Genomic DNA, 19,340 nt, shown 5'->3' with positions numbered 1-19,340 from the left:
TGGTATGTGAGCATTGGTTGGAAAATAGCACACCGAGAGCCAAATGCGGGTGATTTTCCAAGGATGCATATTTGGAAAAGATATTATAAAAACAAACATGGATAGTAACAGTTCACTGGTATGTGGTTTCCAGTTATTAGGCTACAGGTTTGTATCAACTTGGGTGTGTAAATGATGACTTAAATAAAAAATTTTTTTTGTTGAACTATCCCTTTAAGTCAGACAGTTTAATGTAAACAAGCTTCTCCGCAAACTGCACGTTCATCATTAGTTACTGGACTGACCCATTGATAACTTTCCCGTTCAACCCTACATCTGGGGAATCTTGTGTTCAAAGGGCAGACGTGAGCTCCAGATGTTTTAAACCGCGCAGGTTTAGCGCAGGCTGCGGTCGCGTGAAAACGAGGTGCGCGTTCTGGGGAATCTGTCGCCAGGGTAACGGATGCCAAAACGCAATCAGGGAAAAAATAACTTCTCTAATAATTTTTCTGAAAATGATTTAATTATAATTGTGTCAAGTATTATAAACAATATAACTCTAACTCTTCAAGGTTTATTCTTGAAATATTATACCATTATGATAAAAAATTTAGACAGTAATTTCTTAGTTTTTGTCAGGAGGTATGCAAAATCAAAAATGGAGGCCATGCTGTCACACAGTTCAACTATAAACACTCTCCAAACTACACACCAGCTTGTTCAAACCTCAAACCTCCAGGTCAAATATTTCAAAAACATATTCTCTTTCAGTATACAGCATAAACTGAGTGGTGCCGATATACAGTGAAATGTTCATTACACTGTACACTTACAAAATAAGAAAGGAAGAGTAAATAATGTCAACTTGATATGCAACAGGATACTGTCAGTTACATCACATTAGAAAATAAATTGCATTCAAATATTTTAAATGGCCTTATTTGCAATACCCATAGTAGTTTCTGACATAAGATTTTTCTCCTTGTTAGAAAATACAGTGCATGTAAGAATCTGGTGCTACAAATCAATTTGACCTTTAAGAGTTTGAGGGATTACAAAGTGCTACAGTATTTACTAGGGCTGCACGATGTGTCGTTTAAGCATCGATATCGCGATGTACGAATCCACGATAGTCACATCGCAGGATGAGCGATGTAGGCTGTCGTAGTTGATCCGTTATTCATTAACCGTACGGGCCAGCTGCTCCCCGGCCCTTTACGAATATGAGAGAGAGAGAGAGAGAGAGAGAGAGAGAGAGAGAGAGACCAGCGCTGTCTTGCTCTCTCTCCCTCGCGCATATCAATCAATTGACATGATGGTGTTGGTGTTTAAATCATTTAAAAAGAGAATGTAATTGTGCTCACCCCATTTTTGTTTGTGGGAAAAAATTAGATGACTTTTCATATCGCAATATATCGCAGAAAAATAAAATATCGCAATGTCATTTTTTCCCGATATTGTGCAGCCCTAACAGTACATAGAATTGAAATGCTCTCTCATATAAAGTATGGCTACTGCTGTAATTATACTGTATGTGCAAATACAGTAGTATAAAAACCTTGATGACCCTGTAGGCCAACTTCCTCCATGACCGTTCCCTGCACACAAAAATATCTTTTTTTAGTTTTGAGATCTAAATGAATGATTTGGGAAATTGGGAAAAAATTAATCAGTTATAGTGTGTTAGCATTCAAGAAAAAACTGTAATATGCATTCATTGTGGGGGAAAAAATCCCTCCTGTACACTTCTGTACACGGGAGAAGAACATGGATTATCGTATGTTTACTTGAAATTTCTGTAAAGAGAAATATAATTTTTCTTATTTTCACCCAAAATAGGATGGAATGAGCATTAAAATCACGGCTTGATTACAGCTAATTAAAAGTTTTGCAATCTTGCTAATAAATACTCAGGATCGCTGCTGTCTGTTAGCCGCCTAAATCTTATTTGCATTCGAATCAAGCTTTTTTTTAGCTTCCTGTCATTATAGAAATTTGCAAAGCTACAAATGTTCATAACCGACAGTCAGTCTTTAGAAACCTCTGTGTAAAATGGCTGCAGCTTGTCCACTAGACCCCAATCAGAGGCATTTCGTTGCAGTAAATTCCTACTAGGACCTTCAAGAGGGTAATTGGCAGATATTCAAATAATAAACAGACTGCACAAAACTGTTATAAGAAAGGGTCCAACAACATACTGTGGCACAAAAAGTTGTGTATCTCAGTTGTTTGAGAATTGTAAGCTTAACATTAAAATACTGAAGTCACTAATCATTTGTTGGATGACTTCTAGCTCATCCCAGCCTCGCATGACATTTCCCATTGATGTGATTTGTGCACTTTGTGTGTCTGAATAAATTAATGTCATTGCAGCAGCTGCACACACGTGGGAGAATTCAAAACTACATTTGCCTGTGTGAAATCTGAAGCAGATTTCCTATTGTTCATTGAAATGTTAGGTCTTGTATTCACAGCTGCAAATGAAATTATCATCGTTGTCTCTTTAACAGGTTCCAAACCTGTATGATTTTCTTTTCCCATGGAACACAACCTGAAATATTCAGTGCAGCAGATGTTAGTGAAAGCCTTTCCCTTTCATTGCACCGGTTTTCCATAAATTGCATTGGATGATGGCCTAATGTTGTCTTACCCATGTTGTGTGGCATGGAAGAAAGTCATACAGGTTCTGAATGGTATGTGGGTGAGTAAATGATGACAGAAGATTTCTTCATTTAAAATATGGAAGGATCCAAAACCAAACAAATATACAGCCCGTAGCCTGACAAAATCTTGTCAGTTTTTTTGTTATACCGGTGGCAGCATATAATTCAATACATTTGCATCACTTTTACATAACCTGTATGATTATTTAAATGTTGTGTTTAACAAATTGACTAATTTGCATCTAGGAGCCCTTGGAATATGAATGATAAGCATTACATTAGTTGACTACAAGCTCTGTACACATCACCTTATTATGAAATACAGCATTGAAAAACTGTTAGTTCAGATAAAAACATTCATGATGATTGACATTGTCTGATAACAGAAGCATAATCTTCACTTCAACCCTGTCAATGAATTGTAAACATTTCTATTAAATAAATATATTTATATTAAAGTATTTTAGTATATTTGGTTGATTTGTGATATGCTGTAATATAGTGACATTATATCAGCTTTAGGCCACCCTGCTTTCTAAGTGTAAACCTTTGCATTGGCCACTGAAAAACCCACATTGGTCAACCACTGCTTCCAGTGGTACGACTCTGGTAATGTCTTTTTGAGAATTTGTGGCTGTCCAAAAGTATTATGCATTATTTTAGAGGCGATTTTCAGATCAGGTTGTGAATATTTACCCTAATCAAAACCTTTCATCGGAGTTGTTCTATAACCTAACACCAGAATGTGTTCTCGTTTTAGGACAACTTTGAGCTTTTTTGATCCACTTCAAATGTTGACTACTGTAACTAGACTCTTGCTATTAAGACTCTTATACTTCTCGATTCTGATTTATTGCTCGGATCAGTTTTTCCCCCTACACCAATAACATTATCATTATTATTCTTTTTTATTTGGCCAGTATCAGATTCAAGTGTGCACTATACTAGTCACGGTCCTGAACTGACTCGCTTCCGCAAAAAGCACAGATGTCACTGAAGTCAGTGTTACTGATCATTTATAAGGTGTTGTGACGTGGAATCCAGTGAATTTGTGCACAGATGATAAATATAAAAAAAATCAAGTTTTGCTTGTCGTCTCAGTAAAGCGTTACAGTCTAGCAGCTGGCATGACCAAAGAGCAGGTTAAGAGATATTTTGTTTCCCCAGTAGATCCAAATTGTCTTCATGTCCTTTGTTTTGACTTGTGTATGTAAATCGTTTTTTTTCTCATGTATTTGTGTTATAACTATAATGCACGGAGAATGAAGAAGTTCCAACAAATCCTTGCACTGTCCTAATTTATTTGAACTAGAAGACACTGGCAGTTCATACATTACACACGTCCTTCTGCTAAAGAATTTATGCTGCTTTGTTTGTTTTTCTCTATCTTTCGTTTCCTTTGGGTTAACTGTGACAACAGCTCTGGCACATATGCATGCAAACAGAGGAACTGACTTCCTGCTGATATTGAAATGCGGCGTGTAGGGTGTTGAACTCAGCTGTAGGGACAGGCCTGATATAAATCAGCCCCCACACTGTCTGTCTGTCAGGTCTGGGTAAAAGTGTTTCAGAATATGTGAGCTCTCTCTGTCTCTGTTCACAGATATTGCAGTGGTTGAAATGACGGATGCATTTCGGCAGCCCTCTCTCTTCTATCACTTGGGTGTGAGAGAGAGTTTCAGCATGGCCAACAACATCATTCTTTATTGTGATCTCAACTCCGACTCGCTGCACTCTCTCCAGGTCAGAAAGTCTTTTGTCTTGGTGTCACTCGAGTCAAGAATCAAATTAGTAGGGTTGCAAAAAGGTGAACATTTTCCAGTAAATATCGGAAACATTTTGGAAAGTTTCCAGGATTTTTTTTGTGCAATATTCCATGGATTTTTGGAAAGTTTCCAGAAATTTTCCACCCCTTTGCAATCCTACAAATAAGTCAAATTTAAACTGAAAGGGTCATTTTGTTCAACATCTTACTTTTCATAATGTTCCAGTCTGAGGTTCAGAGAAAACTATTGAAAAATAATAAAACTCAGAGAAAAATATTACAGGCCAAAGATATCGCCTCTATATTTTTCCCCCCACATATTATACCATTTACCAAAAATGGTTGATATTAATCAAAGAATGTCCATTATGTGGATATGTGTAGCCAAAGATAAAAAGATTGTTGGCAGCCATTATAAACAAACATAATGCATCCAGGCTGTTAAATATTTAGAAAAAAACTAAAATCTTTGATAAGATGTTGATGAAGGTCCATATCTTTCTTCTCAAAATCAATGTAAGCATGTGCATCATGGTGTGTTGCAAACATTTATTGTAAAATACATGTACTTTGGGCTAGTTGGAGGAACGCTCTGTGTTGTAAGCAAAATGGTGCTCACAAATTTATTGGATGGACTCAAATTATTAATACAACCCACATTATTTGCAGTGCAGCACTTCCAACAGTTTCATCACAATGATATACTGGAGGTTTTTATTACCACAGTGAATTGTAGGCAGGCATTATTGTCATGGAGATCCTCCTGGCAAGGTCACACAACCATTATTACTTTACATTACTAAATGGAATCATGCCAGGTGAGTGGGGAGTAAATTGCATAATATGAGATATATTTAGATTAGCTCTTTAAGGCAGTGATTTTATTACTAGGCAGAATTCAGTGGAGGATGGTCCTTGTAAACACATGCACACAGATGTTCACAAGGAAGTGCATTGCATGGGAATTACAGTTTCAGGAAACACTCTACAATATGCATCGATAAGGTTTATACCTGTAGCATGCTACATTGTTGAAGAATCAGGATGTTATTACAGTGAATGTTTAATTCACCAATTTCAATTTCATAACGAATTAAGAATTGCAAAACAGCCATTCATTTGAACACATCAGTGTTTACACTTGTTTTTCTCTGCAAATTATACTGGTATAGGAGATTTTTTTTTGTTTTTTTTTTACATCAAACATGACACTGTGCTTTAAAAGTTCAATGAAACATCCCCACAAGGTATTGACAGTATTAGTGATCACTTTTGATTTATTGTTGTAAATGAAAGTGGATGGCCAAGTTGAGCAAAGGGCATACTCAACAGAAACAGAATCTACCTCAGACCTAGTAAAACCAGTATAGTGTTCTGAACATGGTGACACACACACACACACACACACAGAATGTTCTTTAGGATTTTTGTGATAGAATTCAGTCCTGGTCGTTTATACCACCAATTCATTTGTGTCTGCTGTTTGTCTCATACAGGAGGTGATATGTCAGAAGAATATGGTAAGTTTTAATCTTTACTTCCTCTCTGCCACATGCTCATTTGCTGTCATTTTCAAACAGAAAGAAGGAAGTCTTTGTTTGCCTCCTTTCTTAAAGGCATAGTTAACCCAAAAATGACATTTTGATGTTTATCTGCTTACCCCAGGGCATCAAAGATGACTTTGATTCTTCAGTAGAAAACAAACTGGGATATTTAGCTCAAACCATTGCAGTCTGTCAGTCTTATAATGCAAGTGGATGGGAATCACGGCTAAAGCATACAATAAACAAAAAAGAAACATACACAAATAAAACCAAATTAAACCCTGCGGCCCGTGACGATAGGCAATGCAAGTTTATTTTTATAGCACATTTCGTACACAATGGTAATTCAATGTGCTTAGCATAAAAGAAAGTAAAATATGAAGACAAAATAATAACAAAAATAAAGACAAGCAATTTGAAAACTTTGGAAATGATTTAAAATTTGACTTATTTAAAATGAATTTAAAACCGTTAAAAATAGAAAATGATTTTACATAAAATACAATGAATACGTAAAATACAATCGGTTCAGACATCGCACAGTGCTCATTCAATAAATGCACAGCTAAAAAGATTTCTAAAAGAGTCTAGATTTAAATGTGACTAGTGTTTTAGCAGATCTGATCTCTTCTGGAAGCTGATTCCAGCTGCAGGCAGCATAGTAACTAAAGGAGGACTCCCCTTGTTTTGTGTGAACCCTTGGTATTTCTAACTGACTCGATCCTAGTGATCTTAATGCTCTGTTAGGCTTATATTCAGTGAACATATCTGCAATATATTTCGGTCCTAGGTCATTTAGTGACTTATATACGAGTAAAAGTACTTTAAAATCAATCCTAAATGTAACTGGAAGCCAGTGTAAGGACTTGAGGACTGGTGTGATATCCTCAGATTTTCTGGTTCTAGTCAGAATCCTGGCAGCAGTGTTCTGGATGAGCTGCAGCTGTCTAATGGTCTTTTTGGGAAGGCCGGTGAGGAGCCCATTACAATAGTCCACCCTGCTGGTGATGAAGGCATGAACAAGTTTCTCCAAGTCTTGGCTGGAAACAAAACATCTAATTCTTGCAATGTTTTTTAAATGATAGTATGCTGATTTAGTTACTGCTTTGACATGACTACTGAAACTAAGGTCTGTCTCCAGAATAACACCAAGATTCCTGATTTTATTATTAGTTGTTTGACCCCTACAGTCAAGGTATGCATTCAACTTGAACACTTCATCTTTGTTTCCAAATGCAATGACTTAAGTTGTTTCCTTGTTAACTGAAGAAAGTTCTGGCACATCCAACTATTAATTTCACCAATACATTGGCAGAGGGAGTCAATGGGGCTGGTAAAGCTTAATTTGTAAAGTTAATTTGTTAAGCTGGGTAAGGCTAGGTAAATCTGGGTATCATCAGCATAGTGGTGATAGGCAATTTGGTTCTTTCTCATTATTTGACTTAGTGGGAGCATATACAGGCTAAACAAGAGCGGTGCAATAATTGAGCCTTGTGGGACTCCGCATGTCATGGATGTCCACTTAGACTTATGCTCTCCTAGACTCACGTAATAGCCTCTCCCTTCTAAGTATGACCTGAACCATTTGAGTACCATCCCAGAAAGCCCGACCCAGTTTTCCAGTCTCTCTAGTAGTATTTTATGATCGACAGTGTCAAATGCAGCACTGAGATCTAGCAATACCAGCATTTGTTCAGCTGATTAAAAACTACTTTTTCTATAATTTTGTCTATGAAAAGAAGATTAGAAATTGGTCTAAAAATGCTCAGAATGGTGTTATCAAGTTTGGTCTGTTTCAGGAGGGGCTTAACAACTGCAGTTTATAGATAACTGCTATAAGATAGCAGGTTGACAATTTTAGGACTGCACTATTTCTTCCCAAATTTTGCTATCAGTTGCTTCAAAAGTAGACATGGTATATTTTTGATATTGTGGCCTTATCTGTCTGACCTCTGGATTACTTGAGGATGCACTAATCGCCTTCCTGATATTGATGATCTTCTCAGAAAAGAAAGAAGCAAACTCATTGCATTTGCTGTCTGATAGCATATCACTGGGAATCTGACTTGGGGGGTTTGTCAATCTCTCAACAGTGGCAAAAAGAGTATGAGTGTTATTTAAGTTACTGTTTATAAGGTTTGAGAAGAAGTTCTGTCTAGCTGTGGCTAGTTTCACATTAAAAGCATGAAGACTGTCTTTATAGATGCTATAGTGAATTTCAAGTTTCATCTTCCTCCACATCCGCTCTGCATTTCTGCATTGTCTTTTCATCGTCTGAACTGCTCTTGACCTTCTCCAAACTGATTTCTGTCTGTTTGTTTTTTTACTGACTATTATTGGTGCAATATCATCAATAACATTCTTAACTTTTGAGTTGAAGGAATCAAGGAGAATATCAACAGAGTCGGCAGAAATGCTTGGTGTTAAAGATATAGCCTCCATAAATAGTACACTTGTGTTCTCGTTTATGCATCTCCTTCTGACAGAGACAGATCTAGATTCAGTGGTAGCAGAGATCAATATATCAAAGAAAATACAGAAGTGATCAGATAGTGCTACTTCCTTAATAACAATGGATGAAATGTTTAGACCCCTACTGATGATTAGATCCAGAGTGTGTCCACCTTTGTGTGTGGGTCCATGCACATGCTGAATCAGGTCAAAAGTGTTTAGAACCGTTATCATTTCTTTTGTAGTTTTGTTTTCTGCATTATCTACATGAATATGTAAATCCCCTGCAATAGCAAAACAGTCAAACTCTGAGGAAATCATTGATAACATTTCTGTGACCTCTTCAACAAAGGCTGGAGAGTATTTTGAGGCCTGAAAATAATGATAAACTAGATTAAATAGAGCAGCTACACCCCCACCTCTCCTAACAGTCCTGCAGACACTCATGAAAGTGAAGTTAGGAGGGACTGCATCATTTAGGATTGTTGCACTGCAGCTGTCTTCTTGCCATGTTTCGTTTAGAAACATAAAATCCAGATTGTTTGTGGTTATAAAGTCATTGATTAGAAATTATGAATTTTTTTAGTGAGCGCATGTTTAAAAGTGCTAGCTTGATGGCTGTGCTTTGTGTCTTTACATCAATCTTAGTTTGATGCATAATAGGCCGCAGATTAGATGAGTTTGCCCTTCGGCTTGAGAAGGCCTTAGACTTTCTATCACGTGATAAAACTGAAATAGAGAAAGCTACAGGCACACTGGGTTCCCGCTTGTTCAGTAAACATTTGTGAAAGTTGCTGCTATTATAGCGGGGACCCGACACATATCACTGAGTACTGCTATCAGATGTTTTTGGTTCGCCTTCAGCAGATAGAGGATTTGGGCCCTGGCGTTGAGGCAGCGGTCGGAGAGCTCTCACGGGAGCAGGAACCACAGGTTTTGGTGGTTGGGGGGCCCGCCTTTTTTTGTTGATATCTACAGGCTTGTAGTGAATGAGTGTAAGAGTTTAGTCCCAGCATTAGAGCTGTAATCGGGCCATAAAAGTCAGGCCCGACAGGTTTGGGCCCTAAGCCCGACAAGTACATTTTGATTGACAGCTTTTTTAAAAGCCCGAAACCATTTACAGCCCGACATTATTCAAATGTGTGCACACACACAGCTCTTTTGCCTTTTGTCAGGAATGAGTCATTTATACACGTTTTAACAATGTATTCATGACTAACATAGACTATAGGCCACTTGGAAGTTGGAATAAAGAAATAAAATTAGTCCTCTGTAACATCTTAGCACAGATATAGGCTTATTTAGCCTAAATAGACCAATGCACCAATAAAAATGAGTCATTTTAACAAATTAAAATAAGATACATTTTAATTTGGCTTGGTTATTTGGCAATAACGAAATTAAGATAAAGCCCGGCCCAGCCCGGCCCAGAGCACACGTAAAATGATATAAATTAAGCCAAAGATCTTCAGCTCTACCCAGCATGCACCAATTCCTCCATTTCCTGTGAGAAGCACAGAAGTGGAGATGCTGGAGAGAGGGATAATGTGTCCGGTGAGTGGGGCTGTGTCTCTGGTGTTTCCGGTGACTGTGATATGATGAGACATTGATGTCTAAAGATACAAAACGATCGGTCTGTGTGTTATTTTACCTCTAATGCACTGAAATGCCTCAACTGTCTGAACTGTATGAGCGCCTCCTCAAAACACAGCTTGCTGGTGAGGCGTCATCTTCTTGCTTTGTGGTGGATCACAGACTTATAAGTGCATTAGTGCCACCTTTCTCTCAAATGGACTATTGACAGTCTATCTACAATCTCAATTAGGAGTGTCAATGGTCTAACAAGTTTGGACATTATGTGAATCAGAGGTCTAAAAAAAAAACCTTCTCAAAAAAAATCTCAGTTTGTGTTCTACTGAAGATACCCAGCCACCTACATCTTGGATGCCCTGGGGTAAGCAGATAAACATAAAAATTTCATTTTTGGCTGAACCATCCCTTTAAGTTTGTGCAGTTTTTCTTGTAGTGTAATTGGTCTGATTGCACATCATGAAATACAATGATGTACTGTAGGTGGCCAAGAAAATGCAGCAAACTGCCAAATGACTCTAAATCTTATGTATCATTTTTTTTTTCTCTCCTGCTGTCCATAACCCATTTTTGGGGCATGATAAACCTGCTTATTATTCATTTATTCTTTAGCGTTTGCTCATCTTCTGGACATATTTCCTATTTGCTCTTTTTCCAGACATGTGCCGCTAACTACACGTTCATCCCATACATGGTGACGCCTCAGAATAAGGTGTATTGCTGTGAGGGCAGTCTGATGAAGGGTCTGAGTGAACTGATGCAGCCCAGCTTTGAGGCCCTGCTGGGGCCCATCTGTATGCCACTGCTGGACAGACTCACTCAACTGCTCACCAGCTGCAAGACCAACACCTGGTGGGAACTCACTACCTCCTTTATCTCCTCACTTCTCATTTTCATCTCACAGCTCACTGAAAGCCATTTAGAGCAGTAATACAACAGCCATAAACAGAATGACACATGATATGGTTTCAAATTTCGGTCATATCACCCACGCTTAAGTATTATTTGTATATTGTTTTTCACATTGTTTCAATTCCAGTATGTGTGTGTGTCTATATATATATATATATATATATATATATATATATATATATATATATATATATATATATGTATATGTATATATATATATATATATATATATATATATATGTATATGTATATATATGTATATATATATATATATATATATATATATATATATATATATATATATATATATATATACACACACATTCTGATTATGATATCAACAATCAACCAGTTGAAATTTGCTATATTAGTTAATGTAAGTATTATTATCAGGTAAAAGTTGCATAATAGTTTTCAAGTAAAGTTAGTCAATTATTTCTGCAGCTCTAAAAGTATAACTCGAGCTTTTCCTGGACTGTGCCCAGCTGGTGGAATGATCTCCCAATGTAATCTGAACAGCCGAGTCTTTACCCATTTTCGAAAAACATCTAAAGACTCATCTTTTTACACCAGCACTTGTCTAACTTAAACTAGCACTAACAATTGCTTGTCTATTCTAAAAAAAAACATAGCTATGGGTTCTGAACTGAGACTTGTCATGGCACTTGCGTACTGTTGTTGTTCTCTTGTTGGTCTCATTGCTTCTATTGTTCTCATTTGTGAGTCGCTTTGGATAAAAGCGTTTGGGAAATGATTAAATGATTAAATGTAAATGTATAAAAATGCCTTGGGTTTGATTTCAATGGGATGCATAAACTGATGTATAGCTTAAATGCTGTGTAAGTGGCTTTGGATAAAAGCGTCTACCAAATGCATAAATGTCAATGCAATGTAAGGTTCCGGTTTTGATTCAGAACATTTTGGTTTTGAGCCACAGTTAGGTGAGGTGAGGTGTATATCTGTCAGAATGGTTATGGTTTAAGATTTTGGTCATATCGCCCACCCTTCCTCAATAAGTTTGAAGGTCATGCCCTAATGCCATAATAATTTAGACAAGGCTATTGCAAGAGATGAGACGAACATGTAAAGTGTTAAATACCAGACTTTACAATCAAGTCTAGGTATCTAACAACTATTCAGCATCGACAAAATGACAAACCCTCAATGCAGGACAACTCAAAGATTTCATAATTGGACATGGACACCAGTCCTCAGCAGCGAATCTAATCACCATACAGGTGATAATTCCTTTAAACATAAATTATCAAAGTGGCATCAATTTATGTTTGGTGTTTGAAAAAGCAGTGCAAATGGAAAGTATGATCTGTATTATGATATGAAGCGTATATTTTATTCAAACCACATATTATTATTATAATTTTTTTGTGTGTTTCCATTCCTGCATGGTTCAGTAACTTCCTTTTGTCTGTTTTGTGTGCTTGTGTAGCCAGTACTTCCGCGAGACGGTTCTGAATGAGATTCGTAAAGCGCGTGAGCTTTACACCGGAGCCGAGCTAGCGGCTGAGCTCAGACGGATCCAGCAGCGACTCGATAACGTCGAGTGTCTTTCAGCCGATGTCGTCATCAACCTCCTTCTGTCATACAGAGATATTCAGGTAACTGCATCACATAGACTGGTGGTTGTTCTGCAAAGTGAATGCAAAATATTTAAAATATTATTCGTCATAATTCTGTTACCATTCTGTTACCAAAAAGTTTAACTTCAAAGTTAAAGTTGATGTTTGTTTTTTTTTTTTAGTCTTGCACTACTGCTCATTATTTTTCAATTATTTTTGCGATTCTGTTTTCTCACTTCGTCTGAATGCTCTTACTGTTTTATTTCTCCAAAAAGTATTGTGTCTCAGTCTTTAAAACGAACTAAAATGGTTTGTACAGTAATGCTCTTACGACGGAAGTCTACAGGGCAACTTGAACACAGTTTTGTAAATATTACACAAGTGTCTAACGGGTTCAGCGTGTCCACATTTAGTTGGGACTGTTAGTACCTTTCCTCTTGAAATTGAATAAGAGAAGAACAGGAAGTCTGCAATAACAGTTTCTTTACAAGTAAAAAGTATGATAAATGACTGTTAACTACAGTTACGTAGTTTCCTTACCTTTTGTTACATTAATTTCCTCAAATTCATTAAGCCACATTCGACACTTGTGTAGCTTTCATTCCTGATGCCTACTTTTAGTCAATGTTTCTTGCACTAAAGTAAGAAAACATTCTTAACCTGTTAACTGTCACCCGTCCGCTCTGTGGGACGCCTACATTTACTTCACTATATTACAATTAAATCTAATCTAATCTTGACAAACTATATATCGTTGGAAAGGTCTAAGACTCCCAAATCTATATTTTATCAATGTTTTTTGTCAAAAATTATGTAGGAAAAGTAATAGATTAATTTATGACAAGAGTGCACCCTCAAAAATCTACATTATAACAGGAATTTTGACCTTTTTCCTCTATCACATTTTAGAAATCATGAGAAATTATATATCAACTGAAAACTTAAAATCTCAAAATTCATCCTTTAAAACTCATTTTAAAATCAGACATTGCATTACCATGTAAATGGTACATCAATATCATGTTACAAAATGTTTTCATTCATGAATAATACAAATTTAAGTTTGGATCGTGCACTACAAAGTCAATGTTCAAAAATATGAGTGACAGTTAAGGGGTTAAAGCCTCAAAATTTAACTTTTTTTAAAGTTTGTGTATGTTAATTACCTCTTTATGTTTGCGAACCTCTTTCATGCCAGCATTGTTCAACAGAATTTAGTAGGTGTTAATGTAAAAATGTGTCTGGTCATGTATTAATAATTACCTAAAAATCATTAAGAGGTAGGACTCATTTGGGTGATTTGGTTTGTTTAAATGAATCATTCTTGTTTCAGCTTGATTCACTGATTCTTGTACATCATCACCAGACGTCACATACTTGACAGGTTTTAATAATTTGACATGAATGAAAGACTGACTCTTGATTTTTGGTCTAATTTGCTTACATAAACTAAGAACTGTTTGTTAATGAATCAGACATTATTACTTTCAATTACTTACTTTCGAGTTGAAAATCGTAGTGTAGTGCAATACATAATACATTGAACTTTTTAATCAAAGCTCAAACTAACTTTTTTTTTTTTAAGAGGATGTCATTAATATTTTAGTGCTTTTGTTTGAATGAAGTAGGAAGCAAATACATTTTAGAGTCATTGTGTTTGAACATTGTTTTTGTTTATTATTTACTAAAGGTTTAAGAAATACAGTGTACGAGGGAACTGAATGCACTTTAACGACAGAATTATTCTTTACGATTTTCCTTCGTAGTGTTTTTTCATGTGTTGTAAATGAGTGTAAGTTCATAATATTGTATAATAAATATAGATTTTCTGTGAACCGTTTCTTTTTTGTTTTGTGGTGATCTGTTTGTAGGATTATGAATCCATTGTGAAGTTAGTTGAAACACTGGAAAATCTGCCGACCTTTGACCCAGAGGCTCATCCTCACATAAAGTTCCACTACGCCTTTGCCCTCAACAGGTGACACTGAACACCTAGACACAGTTGTGCTAGAATTACAACATAAAGTCATTTTACTAACTCTACACTGAATGTTAAAATGCTGTGACTCCACACAATCCTAATCACACGTACAGAAGTTGATGTATTTCAATAATTCCTCACTAAACTCACCAAGGCTGCAGTTATTTGATCAGAAATACAGTAAGACCAGATATATTGTGAAACAGAAATTGTCACATGATCCTTGAGAAATCATTCTAATTTGCTGATTCAGTCCTCAAGAAACAATGATTATGTTGAAAAAGGTTGGTCTGTTTATGCTGCCTTTTTTCAGATTGTTTAAAGGAACAACAACTATTTTAAACTGAATACACTTTTGATCAGTAGAATGTGTCCTTGCTACATAAAAGTATTAATTTCCTTAAACTTCTCCGAACTTTTGAACGTAATGTATACAGTAATGTGAAGTGGGACATTGAGATTATCCTACAAACTGAGTTACACAGAAATAGCATGCAGTGCCTGGCTTGGACATGGAGTAGTATACGAATAAAATCTTGGAGACCATTGATGAGAGATCTTCTGAACATGGCCTTGCTCCAGACTCACAGCATTGGTGGAGTCAGTGGTACTTTAAAGCAATAAAGCAGCGCAGATTGCATTGGCATTTACAAATTAATTAAAGTAGCCTATAAAAAGACTTACATATAGTTGACCGTGCCTAACATGTAATTCCACAATATTGTTTTGGTTAATTTCTGAATTTGACCGTCTCTTTTTGGTCTGTGTCTACAGGAGAAACCTAGCAGGAGACAGACAGAAGGCTCTGGACATTATGCTGCCATTGGTGAACTCAAATGAGCAGGTGGCGTCCGATATTTATTGTTTGGTAGGCCGAATCTATAAGGATATGTTCCTGGACTCTCATTTCACCGACACGGATAGCAGAGATCAAGGCATGCACTGGTGAGGACTTCAGCTCACATTTCACACACAAAATCGAAATAATATTGTGTGATCAAAATGAGATCTGTTTGAAGGACCATTGCAGTTTTTGACAGATTCACCAATGAAGTGGCCACAGTAACAGGAGCAATGGCATTGTACTGTACTTGTCTTTTCTCCATGTACAGGTTTAGAAAAGGTTTTGAATCGGAGCCCACGCTGCACTCTGGTATAAACTATGCAGTGCTGCTATTGGCTGCAGGTCATCAGTTTGACTCCTCCTTTGAGCTGCGTAAAGCAGGTGCGTTTGATCCACCGTTTCTATAATACTGGGTTGACACTCACCTATTCCACCACTCCATTAAAAGTGCTGGGCAAACTTTGTGTATTATACATTTAAAGCACTTTATGGTGTCAGAAAGTACTTAAATAGAAATGAAAGACTTTCACAGCATGCTTTACATCAGTAATAGGATGCAACACAGCATTATTTTAGGATTATTAATTGTTTGGAAGAAGAAAAGTGGACATTCCTTTCCAGAGGGGTTCATCTGAATATAGAGAGGATGAGCATTTTATTTGTCGATAGTGAACAGTGTACTTAGTTCAGTCCTAGAATGTTTTGCAGAATCTGACCAATCAGTTTGTAGTGGTTCTCGAGCAAACATCTCTCTGATTCAGTGAGTCACACTCATATGAAAAAAACCTTTGTTATTAATATGTATTAAATCAGTTGAGCTGTGCATTATATTCAAGAGACGTTTTAGTCTTGGATTAAAACTTTAATGCATTGCTTATTGTAATTAAAAATCTGTCTGCATTGGGTTTCTTAATTGTGCACACTCATTTTAACAATATTAAACAATTAAATAGGATATTAAGGTTTTCATTTTTTTTTAACAGTACTTTGGATACTTGCTAATAAAGAGCAATAGAGAGTATGCTCTTGTCTGTTTCATATATTAGTGAGAGTAACCAGCATATCATTTGTATATATATTTATATATGTTTATATGTATGTGTAATATGCCTCTTAATAAGTGCTGTCAAACGATTATTTGCCATTAATCGCATAGTTTTTGTGTGCATAATATATCTGTGTGCTCTATATATTTTCGTTTTATATATATATATATATATATATATATATATATATATATATATATATATATATATATATATATATATAAATTATTTACATATCTATATATTCATTTAAATATATTTATAATATTAATTATAAGATAAACATAACTTTTTTCTGAAATATACATTTATGTATGTGAGTTTATATAAAAATAATAAATATACACAGCACACATACATATATTATGTAAACAAAAACTTGCGATTAATTGTTTGACTGCACTACTCTTAATATAAGATCTGCACGTAATCTGTGTGTTGTAGGAGTGAAGCTGAGCAGTCTCCTGGGGAAGAAGGGCAGTTTGGATAGATTACAGAGTTACTGGGATGTGGGTTTCTTTCTCGGGGCTAGTATTCTGGCCTGCGACAACACCCGAGTCATCCAGGCCTCTGAGAAACTCTTCAAAATTAAAGCTCCCATTTGGTATGTGCACACATTCACGTTTCACATGCATCACTGTTTAAAATAATATGCATATGTTATTATAAAATGTGTTATTTATTATTTATAGTTGTAAAAAATGCCATTCATTATTAGTGTTTGCTAAGACATTACTATCTCTATTACTATTGCTCATACTGATTCTGAAAAAAATAATAATAAGAAGAAATTTTACAACTGATTTCCAGGCCTGGGAAAGTAATGGATAATACTGAAACCTTTTATTGAAATATTTTCTTTCTTTCTTTAAGTAATGAAATAAATGATCTGTAGTAATAATATAACCTGTAATTGACTACACCAGCGTGCAGTGGGGCTAAAGTCACACCCCTCAAGGAAAATGTGCTTTTCACTCCTCCCACAGTGTGTAAAATAATAATGTTTCATTAAACATTAATGGAGCAGCTTTTGTGAGAAAATAAAAGATAAAAGTGGTTTGTTCTGTATAAAACTCTTGTATGAGTGGAGGGGGTCACTTCACCAGCAAGCAACAAAAGTATTGATACGAAATACACTATTCAAAGTATTTAATGTTCACTAATATGTAGTTAGTTAGTTAATACTTGTTCAAAACATTAATTTTTTTAGCAAAGTTTGTTCTGTTTTCTGTTTGGATTAATAATATATTCTATTTTTATTTAATAAAGATCCTGTCATTAAAATATTTAATTATAATATTACAGCAGGGAAAACAAATTAATATGTAAAGATTCTGAAATCCTTGGAGTTCCCATAATAATTATATGACTTTCATATTGTAAAATATGGTTAAATATTATCTTTAATGTGGACACCTAACTTAGTAAATGATATTAACCTTAAACATAATTTAACCATGTCACGTCAACAAATGAAAAAATCTGGCAACAATTACAATGCCTTTATCCATAGCAGCTGTGCATTTTATACCAGCCTTTTACATATTCTTTAGTTATTGAAACAAAACTGAAAATCATTTCAGTTTTCGCTACATAAATCTGTAACATTTAAATTAAACATTTAAACACTAGATCAAATTAGCACAGAATCACATGGCTTGCTGTTCACAATTGCATCAAGGAGCAGCCAGATTTCCATGGGCAGGATAGTTAGAAAAGTTCTGCAATCTAGCGGTTAAGAGGAGAATCAAATGCATTTTTGCACCTCTTAGTCCTATCATATATTCAAAGCCATATCTAGAGACAGTATACAAACTTTTGGGGTGGACTTCTTCGGCTTGGGCTGGCATTATAATAATGACTTTTAAAGAGGCACGCGAACACTTCAGAAAATGTAAGAATGTAGCTCTCTGTTAAACATGAGTCATACTTGTAGTCTTTTAGAGTATGCCATTGTTCATTCATTCAGGTGATTGATGTTGTATTTCAGGTATCTACGCTCGCTGGTTGAGACCATTCTCATCTATAAGCACTTTACAAAACCAACCACTGATCCACAGTCCCCCAAACAAGAGCTTGTGGACTTCTGGATGGACTTCATGGTGGAAGCCACCAAAAAGGATGTGACCTCTGTCCGTTTTCCTGTATGAGCCCTCCTCACACAATGACTCTTCTGCTTAGCTGCTGCATTACATTGCCACATCACAACTCTTACTGCGAGAAAGAAATTTAAGACACAAAAGTGATGTTCAAGTTTACATGCACAGAAAACCCTGGAATAAACCCTTTTCTGATGTGCATGTAAACACAGTCACTTAAACTCGATTATTATTATTGTTTTTTGTATTGACTTGAGACACTGCATTAAAGCTTTGTCTGTTGTCAGAATTAATGTAGCTTGTTTTTGGTGTGTGCAGGTTTTGATATTGGAGCCCACTAAAGTCTACCAGCCGTCTTACCTCTCAATCAACAACGATGTGGAGGAGAACACGCTGTCCATCTGGCACGTGACCCCCGACGACAAAGTAATAACTTACTCTTCTGCATTTCAGATGTTCTTCTTGGATTTGTTGGCTTATTAAACCTTTAAATCCTTACAAATGCGAACATGACACTGTTCCATGTTCGGCTGGTTTTATTTATTTTGAGCTTGTTTGAGTTTACTACAGTAGTCCTTCAGCATTTGACGTGGATCGAAACCTAAAACCCAAAATGTGTTCTTTGATCCACTTCAAATGTTGAGTACTGTATATTCGTTTTATTTGAGCTGGTCTTAAAAATAGCTCCTAAAATGTTCTGAACTTGGCAGATACTCTGTATCAAGCCTTTTTAGTGCATTAACTATTGATATATAATGATTTTAAACGGGGGCGTCTGAATTATGGGCCGGTACAGAATTTGCACTCAGTAACAGAAGTTTTGGCTGATTTTTCTACGTTCATCCAGCATCCTCCCAAATCTAGCAGTAGACCGAAAACATTTAGGTCC

General features: G+C 36.0%; 1 protein-coding gene across 1 annotated transcript in view; it reads left to right on the top strand.

Moving 5' to 3' along the window:
• The window catches only part of LOC127984350 (mitogen-activated protein kinase kinase kinase 5-like), a 36,405-nt gene that overhangs the window by 5,707 nt on the left and 11,358 nt on the right, over positions 1 to 19,340 (top strand). Inside the window, exons 2-11 of the mRNA XM_052586974.1 lie at positions 4,246 to 4,385; positions 5,904 to 5,927; positions 10,651 to 10,844; positions 12,352 to 12,520; positions 14,353 to 14,459; positions 15,237 to 15,407; positions 15,575 to 15,687; positions 16,797 to 16,956; positions 18,343 to 18,496; positions 18,770 to 18,877. Coding sequence (XP_052442934.1) covers positions 4,246 to 4,385; positions 5,904 to 5,927; positions 10,651 to 10,844; positions 12,352 to 12,520; positions 14,353 to 14,459; positions 15,237 to 15,407; positions 15,575 to 15,687; positions 16,797 to 16,956; positions 18,343 to 18,496; positions 18,770 to 18,877 — 1,340 coding nt within the window. The remainder of the gene's footprint in view (positions 1 to 4,245; positions 4,386 to 5,903; positions 5,928 to 10,650; positions 10,845 to 12,351; positions 12,521 to 14,352; positions 14,460 to 15,236; positions 15,408 to 15,574; positions 15,688 to 16,796; positions 16,957 to 18,342; positions 18,497 to 18,769; positions 18,878 to 19,340) is intronic.

This window comes from Carassius gibelio, chromosome B20, assembly GCF_023724105.1.
Source record: "Carassius gibelio isolate Cgi1373 ecotype wild population from Czech Republic chromosome B20, carGib1.2-hapl.c, whole genome shotgun sequence".
NCBI classification, from domain to species: Eukaryota; Metazoa; Chordata; class Actinopteri; order Cypriniformes; family Cyprinidae; genus Carassius; species Carassius gibelio.
Note: the sequence above shows the minus strand (reverse complement) of the source record. Positions and strands in the feature narration are given on the sequence as shown.